The sequence below is a fragment of the Triturus cristatus genome, chromosome 7 (genome assembly GCF_964204655.1).
Source record: "Triturus cristatus chromosome 7, aTriCri1.1, whole genome shotgun sequence".
NCBI classification, from domain to species: domain Eukaryota; kingdom Metazoa; phylum Chordata; class Amphibia; order Caudata; family Salamandridae; genus Triturus; species Triturus cristatus.
Window position 1 is genome coordinate 1,188,964,412 of NC_140590.1, and position 15,089 is coordinate 1,188,979,500.

The 15,089-nt window shown below is 43.5% G+C and overlaps 1 protein-coding gene across 1 annotated transcript in view; it reads right to left on the reverse strand.

Annotated features, from left to right (window-relative positions):
• The window catches only part of LOC146811427 (integrin alpha-X-like), a 665,400-nt gene that overhangs the window by 176,931 nt on the left and 473,380 nt on the right, over window positions 1–15,089 (reverse strand). Inside the window, exons 16-18 of the mRNA XM_085615067.1 lie at window positions 6,496–6,653; window positions 5,629–5,789; window positions 2,952–3,083 (exon numbers count right to left, since the gene is read on the reverse strand). Coding sequence (XP_085471193.1) covers window positions 2,952–3,083; window positions 5,629–5,789; window positions 6,496–6,653 — 451 coding nt within the window. The remainder of the gene's footprint in view (window positions 1–2,951; window positions 3,084–5,628; window positions 5,790–6,495; window positions 6,654–15,089) is intronic.

A 15,089-nucleotide genomic window follows, 5' to 3' on the forward strand; every position in this document is an offset into this window, starting at 1 on the left:
CACAGTCAAGACCGGCTGCAGCTGCTTCGTAACCGTATGCCTGAATGCTACGGTACTTTGCCCCTGGCCACACTCAGCGTGGCTTATGGATTATCTTTTCGCTTTGCATACTACACTTGCGTGTAACCTGTCTTCAACTGCTTGTATTGTTCCTTTCAATGGGCATTGGATTTTTGCCTCTCCACTACGGCATCTCCTCCACCGGATTTTGATCTGCTAATGAGTCCCTTAGTGGCCTATGAACAAGAATGTTCCTGTGTTGGTATTATGGCCTGCGTAGCTGCGCTGGGAGATTCGAAACAATGGGATATCTGTGCAGCGGCACAGGATTTCCTACAACGGAGTTACATCGAGTATCACGCAAGTTGTCCTTTGATGGTGCTGGAAGCGCCCATTGTCGAGGAACATATATGTTCATTCACTTTGCTTAATTGGGTGGCATCTCTTTTTTTTACGATAACAATGACATCCTCTTGGAGGCTATTGCAACCTACTGTTCATACACCCTGCTGGATTATCTCGGCTAACAATCATCCCTGCTGGATTTAGTTTTTGTTTTTGTGTGCTTTTTTGGACACAAGAATTTTTTTTCTTTCCCCGCTCTCCACTTTCAAGTGTTCTTTCATCACCAATTCAGAGGTCGCATTGACATAACTGCTCTTGATTCTTGCTCAGACTTCTTGAACTCATTTGTTCTTTATAGACCACTGTCCGATGGACTGACCAAGGGGAAAGTGTAGTGAGGATATGGGCTCACCTGTGGACATTGCTAAGTTAGCATAAGTTAGTATATGCTTGGCCGCCATTTTGCTGTTTTTGCGCACGTTACTACATGGCACATTTCTCGTAAACACTTTGCTTGCTCGCTTTCACATGAGAACTGTCTGCCTTTCACATATTTAGCTGTAATCTGTGCTCCTTGTCTGCACAGCGTGTTCAAGGTCGAAAAACAATGAGCTCTGTTGAAATGCTTTGGTCAGTCTCACGTCCATAGCCATAACATAGAACACAGCTGCAAAACAGAAAATCTGGTGCTTTTAATATTGCCTTGCATGCATGTTAGGATACTTGGAGGAACGCTTTCCAGGATAGAGGAGCTGTGCTTGTCCGGAGATGTAAAGTCCTGCATCTGAACTCGGAGGTATGGGGTCCCCCTGACAAAGCCTGGAGGTCTTCTATAATTATAATAAACTAGCTTCTAGCACGGGGAGGGTGGCAAGGGGCTTTAGTCCTGTTTCCACTATCATTATAATATGATTTCCCCTTTTGTTCTATATGGAATTGTAACAATGCTGATTTGTTTGATCTTATGCATTTTGCTGTTCGTATTGGCTCGTATACTGCATTACAGAGCACGTTAGTTGAAATAAACATTTTAAACTATTCTTTGACTCTATTTACTCACGTTGTGGACAAGTACGAGATTTTGAACAAAAGAGTGTTCTTGTTCCCACGTTTCCTGAGAGGGACGGAGTAACATGTTCTAGGATGTCAAATCATTGGTAGCTTTGCTGTAGTATGGAGAACGAATGAGACACTATAGATAGTCGGATTTGGGTTCTGGGCACAGAGGTGGGTATTTTGGTACACCACTACACACTGAGGTCCTGGTTTCCTGCGCATAGTTCTGTGTATGTGCAGAATCCCTGCAACAGTGGTCCCTGTTTGGACAGGGTGCATATCCCTGCCAACTAGAGATCCAATTGCTAATATATGGTATGACTCATGAGAAACCTTTTATTTTGCACTTTTTTATTTTGCCTAAATAATCAATACTACATAACCTGGGACTATTTATAATTTCCAGAGTGGGTCTACAAGATCTGTAAAGAATTCCTCAATATCAATAGTTCTTAGACACATAGGGCCCAATTCACAAAAGTAATCTGAGACAAAATCCTAACTTTACGACTTTCGGTATTCACAAAAGGCATTTAGTAGTAGTAAAGTTAGGATTCCTAAATTTACTACTACTAACCGAGACAAAATCCTAACTTTATGACTATCGGTATTCACAAAAGGCATTTAGTAGTGGTAAAGTTAGGATTCCTAACTTTACTACTACTAAACTGAGAAAAATCCTAACTTTACGACTTCCGGTATTCACAAAAGACATTTAGTAGTAGTAAAGTTAGGATTCCTGACTTTACTACTACTAAATTGAGACAAATTCCTAACTTTACGACTTTCGATATTCACAAAAGGCATTTAGTAGTAGTAAAGCTAGGAATCCTGACTTTACTACTACTAAACTGAGACAAAATCCTAACTTTACGGCTTTTGGCATTCACAAAAGACATTTAGTAGTAGTAAAGTTAGGAATCCTAACTTTACTACTACTAAATCCCTTTTGTGAATACCGAAAGTCGTAATGTTAGGAATTTGTCTCAGATTACTTTTGTGAATCAGGCCCACAATCAACAAAAGTAGTCAATTTGTAGTAACTCGATTTATATGGATAGTCTGCGGTATGGGAAGAAAATGCATTGGCTCAAGACCTTTTTGCCTTTTTGGTATTTAAATCTTAGAAACTCAGGGTGCTGAAATATGTTTGGAGTTGAGGTGCTAAATCACAGGGTGTTCTGCAAATGAACAATGAACATTTTTGCTCAAAAGAGATTAGTTTCTGGCAAAATAAACCGTATATCAGTTGCATTGTTGGCTGAGTCCACTTTTTATTTTATATAGCCCACACTCGCCACATAGTTCACTTTTGTAAATTTGCCTAATTCTGGTTAGTTTTGTGAGATTAAGATGACTGAGGCCTGAAATCAAGCTCTATTGTAATCTCTCTGCACTTCGCAGAACACCACAAATTGCCAACATTAAATAAATAGAGTTCAGATTCAAAGTTCATCCTACCCTTCGGCTTTCTCTTCTGAGACTGAGAAAAGAGTCACATAGCATGCAAAAGTTAGCTGAGGATGACCGCAGTGAGCACAGGTACTCACGTCCGCAGAGAGGAGAGTCACAGAATCGATGTCCAGCACGGGCCTAAGGGCGTCTGCTCCAGAGATCACCTTTCCAATCACAGTAAAGTTCAATGCCAGCCCAATGGGTGTCAAGGAGTCTTCAACACATGGCTGCAGGACAAATAAGAGACATTGAGATGAGATGGATCAGACAGCAACTGAGCAAAAGTGAACTGTGGAAGAGAGATCTTCTGAGAGAAGATAGATTTGATTGAATAAGCTGTCTGCTGTTCATGTACTCTCAGCAGAGCACTGGGCAAAACACGACTGTATGGGCTCAGGCTGTGCAGATACCAGGGCATCAGAGCAAACTTTCCCCTTGCCTGGGTTTGTTAGAGAAAGTATTTTTTCAGATAAAATGCAGGTTTCCTGTTCCCACTTTGCTGTATTTGAATGTTGATTGTCCCAAAAATGTAATGCCTCTGAAAAAATCCCCTTTAGCTCAAAAATGTCACTGAGAATTTATTTTGAATGGTGTGTCACCAGACTCCACAGAATCCCTGCTCAGGCAGTGGTTGTCTGAGAAACGGATACAGCAGTCACACCCAGTGGACATTGTCTGGGTTCATGGGAAGTCAGCAGTAACACCTAAGTTTGACAATGGCTAAGGTTCCATGGTGAAGAGGTGCTGGAGTGACAATTTATAGGGAAGCAAACAATCGCATTAGCAGAGATCTTGGATTGAGCTTGTAGATGCGTGGGAAGCAGTGATATCAGTAGCGAGTGACAAAATAGGGCTAGCTTGGGTGTTGAGTAAAGCGTGCACTTGTGTACCATCAAATTGCTGTGGCACATCACAGTGAAGAGTTGACTGAGATTCTGGTGAGAGAAGTCAGTCACAAGGGTCCATATTACATAAACTTTGCACTGGACCAGATAAGCTAAATTCACTGTGACTATTTCTGCCACTTGTGTAAAATGGAATGAGGCAAACTACTTTCTCTGCAGACGAGGTGTGCTGAGCACAAACAGGGACATGGCATTACACAAAATGCACTGTCCCCAGAGAAGCTGCTAACATAGGGGAGCGCACTAGTGAAAGGCATAGAGGCTCTTTGAAAGAACCACTCTGCCTTTCACAGTGCGGGCGGCCCCCAGCCTACACTTCAAAAGGGGGACAGAGATCCCTCTACAGGCAAGAGAAGTGAGTGATTTCACCTGCCTGCAGGGGTGTGACAGGGGGAGTCCATGGTACCCTATTTCCCATTTGCAGGGGTCACCTTCTCACACTCTTGTGGCATAGTCAGTGCACCTCCTGAGGGCCTATTTGCCTCTGCGCCTTTTTTCCGTAATACCCCATGGGCACTATGGCAACGTGTTTCCCTCATTTGCAAGGGGCATCCCCTTAAGATGGGGCTGGATAAATATATGTGTAAGCATTATCTGTATTACAGAAGGGGCCACACAAGCGTCTGAAGCCCCTTCTCTTAATACCAAAGTGCCCTGGAGTTGCAGAAAGTAAGTGCACATTATGTTACACCACCAGGACACTCTATGTAATAGGGTGCTAGGGGTCCACCGGCACTCGTTTTTGGGGACCACCACTTATTTTTCCCCATCAGACCTAGACCCAAAGCAGCCAAATAAAAAGGACAAAAGGATGGAAAAAGGAGGAAGAGAAAAACAGACAAAACAGTGGCAAAGAAAGAAAGCACGGATGAAAAAGAACCTGAGAGGGTGATATAATAGGGCAGGGAGTATCCAGTGGTGAACAGCATAAGATGGAATCAAGACTATGCAGCCTTGCTATTCGGCACCCTGACGTTCGATAGTGCCTTCTAAGCAAAATGTTGGGCCCCATTCCCCAGCAACTTGTAACGTCAATGTATTTAACACAATATTGCTCTGAGTTGGAGCTTAATTTTCAAACAGTACAGCTCAAAAGCTGAAAGAAGCAAACCTTGCCCACCGTTTAAGAGTTGCACTATCTAAAAATAACTGGGACGGTTCCCATTGGGCACAGGGTCAAGACTGATTTGCATATGGCTGGGTCCAACCTGGAATGGCATGGTGAGCAACAAAACTATGGATTTAGGCTCAGATCTCTGTACTGGGGTGAATGTATGACATTGTTCTGCATTCTGTCCATCAATTGTTCTTTTTGCATCTATCTAAAAATAAGGCACAAAACTCCATGAAATATTGGGTCAAATGAATTGCATACGCATAAAATAGGTGCTTGGCTCTGCGCTGAGCCAGCACAGCCCATCATGATATGGTCACAATGTTTCTACAGCCCCTTCTTCAAAGTGGCTTGAGAGCCCTTCTGGGCCTCATTGCTAATTCAGTCCCAAAAAGGAAAAGATAACACAGCGACACCCACAGAATGATTACAGTATGGCATCGGATCAGGTGTTATATAAGTAGATCGCCAGATGCATGTGCAAACTGAAAGCAGTGTACAGACACAGTATGTTATTGGCTGATTCCCTATAGGGAGCAGGCAGGCACTAGTTTAGTATTGATACCTAGTATTAAGACAAGGAATTACATGTTTTTAAATATGACCTTTTGTCACCCATGGTGAGCTTCAGATAGAGGGAAAGTACAACTTGGACATGCCAAGGCGGAAAACATAGAATGTGGGGGTGTATGTGCGCCAATGGGGGTGTGTGTGCACCCCAGAATAAAGTGACGTTTGAACGCTTCTACTCACTCGTAGGTTCACTCCGTAGGTTTTGCAGGTGTAGGGATCCGAGCTACTGATGTCGGCTGTCCCAGACTCAGAATGTGTGTTGGATTCGAAAAATGCACGAGGGTTTACTTTCAGTGCGGCATCGAGGCGCAGGCCAAAGACCACAGTTGCCTGGAGGGGCCCTGCAGGAGACCACAAAAATATGTGTTACAAAGTATGTAGGTCTAATGCTGTATATCAAAGCAGGTAGGCGTGTCTTTTTGTACATATGTGTATGTGTGTGAGTTTGTATGTATATACTAATTTAAGCACCTTTACTTAAGCAGCTATGTTTTTTTTTTGGGGGGGGGGGGGGGAGTGTGAATACAGGAATTTACTATGTGTTGGACCACCTTCTGGGATCTACTATTGTGTGCGGGTGTGACGAGCATATGCTTTGCAGAGAGCTGCCAATTGGTATGCCACCTTCTTATGGTCTTTGTCCGATCTCCCCCTGCCCCCCAACAAGCTTGGCAGTTGGAGCCATCCTCAATATATAAGCAGCTAAGATGAGTGTGAGTGAATATATGACTATGCATTCCCAGGGCAGGGGTGAAAATGCACCCTCATGATCTATGAACATACATTTGTGTGTGCGTCCACCTTGCAGAGAGCATGTGTGTAAGTGGATCTACTCCAATGCAGGCAGCAGTCCATGTGCTAAACAACTGAACCACATGCCAAAGTCCAAGCAGCTACATATGTGAGTGATTTGGTCTGTGTATGCCTATGTGACCACCTCTGCGAGGATGATTGAGTTTTTATGTCAAGGAGGTATCCATGGTATAGGCACACACAGTGATAACCCTGTTCCGCCGCCACTCTCCAGCCTTCCCTCAGCTCTCGTACCCAAGTAGTCACTGGTGACCTTGACACTTCTGAAGCAGATGCGAGCATTGCTGACAAAGTCACTTGCACTCGCTGCGCCTGTGCACTCAAACCTCGGGAGAGGGATTTGAGGCGGGGAGAACATTATTGAAGGAGTCACTCTAATAACTGGCCGCGACCTGCAAGGGGAGAGAAGGCCATTGTAAGCATTGAAGAACATCTGAGAAGGAGAGCAGATCAAAATGCTAGCTTTTACAACACTATGAGAAACACAATCAAAATAAACATAGTGGCCATTTTTAATCCTACTGACTTGCACATATTCCTGTGACATACTGAGGTTGTGTTTAGAATGATGCTCATGGAGGGTTCTGCGATTAGTCAGACATAGCCGGCACTGTTCCAGGAGTGTCAGGTGCAACTGACCAAGTAGATGAGGTACTTGTCATAAAGAAACTTTTTTACATCTATATCTTTTTTTTGTCTTATATTTCCCACTAAACAATAATGACCAGGGCCCGTGATTGAAGACAGTTAACATCTCAACAAAGTGAGAACCTGGCTGCCTTGCGGTCTACAGATGTTGAGAAGAAATTGAATTCTTCAGCGCTCTTCCACTTCCCCTCAGGTGGGGTTATGGACGTAAATGTAAAGGTCAGCAGTGGAAACTGGTGTTTTAGTGAGACAGAGAAACCTTGGCACTTTGGTAGTACCTGTGCCTGTTTCTACATGCAGCTGTGCAGGCGTATTTCCAAAATCTGCTACTCTCGGCTTGCTGATTTCTAAACCTGGCTACATCAGTATGTCTAAGCCTACATGTAGATTGGTCAGATCACTCCCTCATCCTAATCGAGAAGCTTGATTTATCCCTGTCCGACCGAGCTAGGAATGAGAAGGCACTAACAACAGTCAGAGATGAAAAGCACATTGATTATAACAAATTAGCCTCTATGTTCCTCTTTTTCACATTGGGTAGATGTCCATCCATTGATTGCACTGAACTAATCAAGCAGCACAATGACAAAATGTCCACAGAATTTAATTATCTTGATCTACTCAAATTTCCAGACATGTCAGCTCACTGGTTCTACGAATAAGATCCTGAATGGCCATGCAAGGAAGAAAATCCCCTCTCCTGCCACACTCACTTGAAAAAAGCCATTACAAGCACTAGGCTTTCACCCTACTCTGCTGCCCACTGCCACCTTCCCTTGCTAAGAAGCATTCTGATGCCCTACAGAGCACGTGGCTGTAAATCATAAATTCTACTCTTGCTCAAGGCACTTTTCATTATGTGATCAAAGTTGGCCATATTTTTTAGCTGTTGAAAACATCTAATGCTGATCCTGACAACAATCAGATCTCCAGACACATTACAGAAATACCTTTTGGACAAAACCAGTTAGAGAAATACAAATCTTAAAATCCAGTCCCTGGGATTACATTAGTCTGGTGTTAGATCTGATCAAAGCACAGAAAGCGCCATGCTCAAGTTCATGTATGACTCCATGTGGATCTTTGATGATGACTCAGCAGCTCTCGATGCCGTCAACCACAACATTTTCCTAAATATTTTGTGCAATAGGATTGTCATCAAAGGTATTGAACTGGTTCAAAGCTCAAAGCATACCTGTTTAACTGAACACAATGTGTTAAAACTTGTGATTTTCTACATGCTCCCACACCATTCTGCGTGGTGCCCCTCAAGGGTCTAACCTAGCCCCCGTATAATTATTTTTTTTTGTTGCATCTTTTATATAGCGTGAACTCGACCCGAAGGTATTGGAGCGCTGTACATGAGCACCGTTTTTACATTACATATTCAGGCACGGGGAGATTAAGTGATTTGCCCAGGATCACAGGATGTGGACGCGACCCTGAGGCTCGAACCCTGGTTTCCAGCACCAAAGTCGTCAGTCTAGCCGACGGACCACATCCTCTCCCCATCATTCAACTTGTACATTAAACCGATAAAGGAGTTATTCTCTAAGTCCGATGATGACTTGCAGCAGTATGCGCACAATACGCAGCTGTCCCCGAAGAATGATAGCACAGGTGATACTAACACTCTAGCCTGTTGCCTTGCCAACATAAACTCATGAATGTCTCAAAAGAAACTGAAACTTAATCCTCAAAAGACTGAGGGGCATATTTACAAGGGCTTTAGCTCCGCTTTTTTGGCTTAAAAAGCCAAAAAGCGGTGATAAAAACTATAGCCCTATTTACAAGAGGGTGCTAACATGCATAATCGCATGTTAGCACACTTTTTCCCAATGCCTCCCTTTGCATCTCTAATGAGATGCTAAGTGGGCGTCACTGGGCGTTCCCCGGATGGTCTACCTTGCAAATATCGCTGATGTTCACATCGCGATATTTACAAGGCAGCCCACAGGATTTTAGCACACGTTAGATTTTGGCGAAAATGGTCGTTTTCGCCAAATACTAATGTCTGCTAAAATCCAGACTTACCTATGCTTTACATAGGGGGTGGATTATGCGGATACGACCACAGGGTCGTATCAGCAAGGTTATTGCTGTTTTGCAGGGAACATCGCTGGAAAACCAGCGATGTTCCCTGCCAAAGGGTGATAACCTCGCTATCTCTGGAATTGTTACCGCCCTGGAGAAACACGTTGTTAATAACGTGCTACCAGGGCGATACATTCCAGAGATAGCCTGCGATAAAAAAGTTATCGCTAAGCACGGCCAGCGATGATTATCGCTGGCCGTTGATAATATGCCCCTTAATTCTTCCTAGCCTCATATAACAGTTTTAAGAGTCTCATTCCTGGCTGAAGAGCGAAGCTACAGGCCCTAAACATCTTCACCAAAATTGTAATATTTGGCCAAATCTCTTGGAGTCATTCTGGATAGCTCCCTCCATCTTGATCTCCATATCAAAGATAACACTCATTTATATTGTTAGGTTTCAACTAAGGCTGCTCGGTAACATAAGGTTCTTCATCCCCACACAAAGCAGCCGTCCAGGCACTGGAGATATCTTGCATAGAATATGGAAACTCTCTAATAACTGGACTATATAAGTCCTGGCCAAACCCTCTCACTGCCTTCTCCACTCTGGAGCCAGGACGATCACTCCCGTGAGAAAACTCAACAGAACTGCTCATGATTTAAAGTCCATAATGTACTTTACATATACATCTCGTTCCACTTGAAATACAGCACGAATCACATAAAAACAATATATCTCAGAGCAGGGGATGCCCGCGTAAATGGAAGAAGATATGGGTGGCCTGGATGGCCTATAGAACTGATCAGTCCACACCATAATATGAATATTGTTGACATCTTACGCTACATGGCTTGTGGCCATAATCTCTGTTTACCTGGTGGGAGGGTGGGACACTCGAGGGGGGGGGTTGAATTGCTCTGCTCTCTATGTATCTGTGTATGTCGATCTTAATACTATGTACGCTGTAATGATTCCTGAAGCAAATGTTTTTTTGGGGGGTTTTTTGGTCAATAAAAAGAATATATTAAAAAAAAGACAATATATCTTACTTACCACTCATAACTTTCAGAAAAACTCAAATTCCACAGTAAAAAATACTACTTAAGAAACACATCAAAATTCTTTCTCGAAACACCTCGTTGTCCACTATAAAGGGTACTTTCTCAGGGAATCCTTCTAGGATCAGGAATGCCCCTCAACCCATACACGGCTTCCTCCCTCATTACAATCTTCAAAGACAAACTAAAGGATCACCTATTGAACCTGCCCTAGTATCGTCCACTTCCTTCATGTTTGCTGAAGATACAGGCTTCCCATTGCTGCACTGTCGCGGTACTGCTGCTGACATCAAATGCATTAAACCTGTCAGTTTCATCACTTTTAGACTCATTATGTCAAACTCTCATCACACGCAGAGTTTCAATGGAGCCCCAAATCTCCTTCTTGTACTACTGACGCCATCACTCCATCTTCTTTCCCACAGCTGCTGCTTATTATTGGTTTTTCTTATTACAAATTTATATTTTTTACATGCCATAAGATTGTAATGCTGTTCTTTATACGCGTTTAAGCACTGTTGGCTACAAATGTATTAAATATAGGTTTCACTCTTCTCAAGAATGTATTTATTTTGTCATTTCACTGCCACTTGCAGATGCTCTGGAAATTCTTATCTGATTGCCCTTTGCTGTAAAGTGCTCTTTCTTACTATCCCCGATTCAACAGAGCTAGATCAAAAATTCTAAAATATATTTGAAAAAAAAAAAAAAAAAGAAGCAGCAAAGGTTGGAGGGGTGACATAGTTCCACAAGGGAAAGTTTAAAATATGACAGTGCAGCAATGGATTACCTTATTGGAAAGGGACAGAGTAACATTTACTCTTATCTTCAATTATTTCTGTTGTTTTCTTAAGTGTCAACTCCTTGCCAGAACAAACTGTGATGTCACAGACAAGACCGAAGAGTTACTCCGTGCCTCATCCCTGGCGGAAGGAATTTTATTCTTTCATCATGGCTTATCCGTGGCGGAAGGAATTTTATATTGCCATCTAGTTGAAAAAGTAGCGAACTACAGAACCACTCTCGCATCTGTCCTTAACCCCTTGCGTGCTCATGACGGAACCACGCCGTCATGAGCCACGGGCGGCGTGTGCTCATGACGGCGTGGTTCCGTCATGCTGCGGCCGTTGGCGGCCGCTCCTCCCATGTGGCACTAATTCCCCGCCTGTGCGGGCGAAATAGTGAGTGGGCGGAGTCGTGACCGAACCACGCCGTCATGAGCACAGCTCGCCCGTGACTCATGACGGCGTGGTTCCGTCATGAGCATGGCGGCGCCGCGCTCACCCCTCACCCCCCCAGTGCTGCGGCGTAATTCGTGCCGCAGCAAAGGTGTTAAATGTTTTTGTTTTTTGTTTTTGTTATTTCCATATCTTTTTATTGATTTTTACACATACAATTATCCTCGCTATTTCGTAACAGGGTGGTAGCCCAACTGGCTGACCTTGTCAAAAAATACAGGTACATGGTATACATGTTTGGTTGCCCCCTATCCACTTTCTTGTTAAGAGCAAGGAGTGTGTGAGCCGGGGATTGCTAGAGAGCAAAGAAGAGAGAAGCGAGAAAAAAAAAATAGTGTACAAGAAGGTTATGGCCTTGTGGGTCAGTTTGGTCTTGTGAGGGGGGTCAACAATGTTTTTTAAACTTCATTAAAACAGGAGTAAACGTTTTATGGAAGGAGATAAGTGTATTTGAAAACCAATATGCACTTCCATATATATTATAAACTTCACTTTCATCTAGAGGTAATAATGTTTTGATTTATCACTCTATGGCTATATTGATAGAGTTTTCTGGTATGTGATGTAAATACATGTTTGCAGAGAATGTCGGGTTTCGATCGTATATACGAGTGTACCGTCTGCTGTACATTGTTACTCTGTGTATACCGTTTGTGTGTATTTTTTGTGTAACTGTGTATTCATTTGAAGTGATGCCTAGCAATATTATTGACAGAATGCAAATGGTATGGCTCCACCTTTTTTTCCGTACACCAGATGAACCCACTATATTACACGACAACTTTCCCAACCCAAAATATAAAGAATTGCTTAGAACTTTGGGTATGAAAGTCTTTGACAAGACGTTTATCAGGGGCTTTGCATGCACAAGGGTATCTTTGAGGAAACTTCTACAGAAGGAAACGAAATTTCATTAGGATGAGGAGTGTAGTTGGAAGGTTTTTTTTTAGATCTAAAAAGTATTTACGTCTTGCACTAAGCTGACAGTATTTTGATACCAGAGCGGAGTGTTACATCATTACCGATGCAAGTAAGAAGGAGGTTGAAGAGGCACCAATGTTTCTGAATAGCTCGTTTTACAGGCTTTCACGGGAAACAGCGGTTACAACGCGGACTTTACTCCGCAATACCTTTACAACGTAGGCATTACAAGGCAAGTCATTACAATGACTTGCGCTGGATGGTGCTCTAACCTAAGGAATAGTAAGATTTACTATTCCAACACCTAAACACCGTGTTGTAACGTTGTACATTCACTTTCTGTTGAGACTCTTGTGTCTAACAACAGCATCATTGTGTGTGCACTGGCAAATGGCCGGTACTTCTGTTTTTTTGCTTGGTTTAGCACATTGCCTAAATCTGATGCTGAAAAACTTCAATAAGAGAAAGAAAGGTTGCAAATATAATGACAAAAGTTGGGGTATTTGTGAACATTACAGGCGCGCTGTTAGTGTCTGGAAGCTCTAAGGGTAGCCCCAAAGTACCAATGGGCTTCCCTAGGATTGCACCATGGGAGAGGTTGCAACCTGATGGAGTTTGTGACCGTTTATGCATTGGTACCCGCAATAAAAAGCCATTGAGCACTATTTGATATCATACAAAGGAATGTATGATGTCACAACGCATACATTTACAACGCATGCCTTTACAACGCAGTTTTTACATCGCAACATCCTTTACAACACATTCTTTTACATTGCATGCCATTACATCGCATTTTCAGAAACTACCTTTACAACGCATTCCATTACATCGCATTATACCTTTACAACACATACCATTACAATGCATAGGATTACCATGCATTTAAGGTAAGTATTGGATAGTATAGGGGTAAAAATTACTATTCCAACTCCAGTGAGTGAAACAGTAGGGTAAGTGTTGGCTAGTATAGGGGTAATATTACTATTCTAACTCCAGTGAGTGCAACAGTAGGGTAAGTGTTGGATAGTGTAGGGGTAAAAATGACTATTCTAACTCCAGTGAGTGCAACAGTAGGGTAAGTGTTGGATAGTGTAAGGGTACTATGCGTTGTAATGATATGCATTGTAATGACTTGCGATGTAATGCCTGTGTTGTAGTGACATTTATATTGTGGACATCCCAAAGCAATTGTATTTCCCCAACAGAACCATTGTAGCCATATAATACAAATACCCAGGTTCTGAGGGACACAGGGTCACCCCATTATTTTTCATAATTGTGTTGTAGTGACATGCATTGTAGTAGCTTGCGATATAATGGCTGTGTTGTAATGACATGCGATGTAAAGGATGTTGCGATGTAATGACTGCTACGTAAAGGTAGTGCGATGTAATGACTGCATTGTGAAGGTTGTTTCCCCAGACAAAGGCATGGTAAGGTCAGCCACTTCTTAGCAGCAGGGGCCTATGAAGCATATGCTACACACTCAGGGGCTTATTTACAAGCCCCTTCGTGCGGCCGGCGCGTCACTTTTTCCCATTTTAAAAGTGACGCAGGGATGAATCTACCCCCAGCAGTTGTTTCCCTCTGTTGCTCACTCTTATGACTAGATGTGTGAAGCTCTTGCACTGGTCTAAGGGATACTTCAGCTCTCAGACTCCAACTGCTGGATAAAAAGGACACATTAACCTCTGAGTCATGCACTTTTTCCCCCATTTTGGATACACAGCTGTGAGAAGTTGGCCTGGTATATGCTGTTCACTAGTTCTAGTGACCACCTTGTACCATGCCAAGCAACCCTTATGGTGTGGTTGTAAGTCAACCTTTTCGGACTAGCTGCCCTAGTGGTAGCGTAGGCTAAGCAGTCTTTGAGGCTAAACTCGTGAAGCGTGTTAAGCAAGCTGTTTTACCAATAGTAACCCCCTTTTATACCAATGAAAGGACACCACACAGATATATATTCAAAATATATATGTATTTATTTCTCAAAGTAACCCCTAGTCTCTTTATGAGCACAGGAGCACAAATCGTCAAACAAGATTATCACAGAATACACAGAAGTTGCACTTTATATGGATAGGCCCTGGTGGCCACTCGAACCATATACTAAAATAGTGGTATAAGTACCACGAACAGAAAAGGGAAAAGGCCTAGGGCCTCTAGAATCGCTGGGCCTACAAGGAGCTAACGTCAGTTAGTGACCAGGAGGTCCACGGGTGGCGTGTGCAGAGCAAATAGTCACACGCGTGCTCCCATAGGTTTCAATGGGTGCGTAAAAAGTACAAAGTTACTGCAAAAGGAATCTTCCGGATGACCTAGGAACTTAAGATTTGGAACACAGGCACTAGAGATGTAATACTACACTTGGGCACCGGAGTGCCAGCTTTACCTCACCCACAGGAAGCGGGTGCATAGGCCTCGAAGTGCGTCGGGTTTCTTCTATCGGTTCCGTGGGGCCTGTAGACAAAAGTGCTGCAGGCGGTCGGTCGGGAAGAGATGCAGTGGATCCAAGAGTGGATCGGAGATGTTGAAGACCTGTAAGCAGAGGGGACAGTGTTCACAGTCACTAGCCAGTGACCAGCGTGGCACCAGGTGGGTACCAGGCGATGTCGGGTGCAAACAGGTAGGAAGGTGTAGCTTGACTCTGCAGCCACGTGGTCCCTGAAGGTCGACGACGTCCAGGAGTCGAGTCACGAGCTGTCCCACGCAGGCTCTCGCTGTCGGCGGTGTCGGCGATTTGATCGAAGCAAACAAGCCTTGGCAAAAGCAATTGTTGTAGGCAAGGAGATAAGCTGATGGTTCTGACCAGCAAGGTCAGAGGAACTGCTCCTTTGGAGGGGAGCAAGGGCCAGTCTGGAGCAACCAGACCAGCGGTGTTTGTCGTAGATTTCGTCGCCAAGATGGCCACTAGCCAGCGGGCCA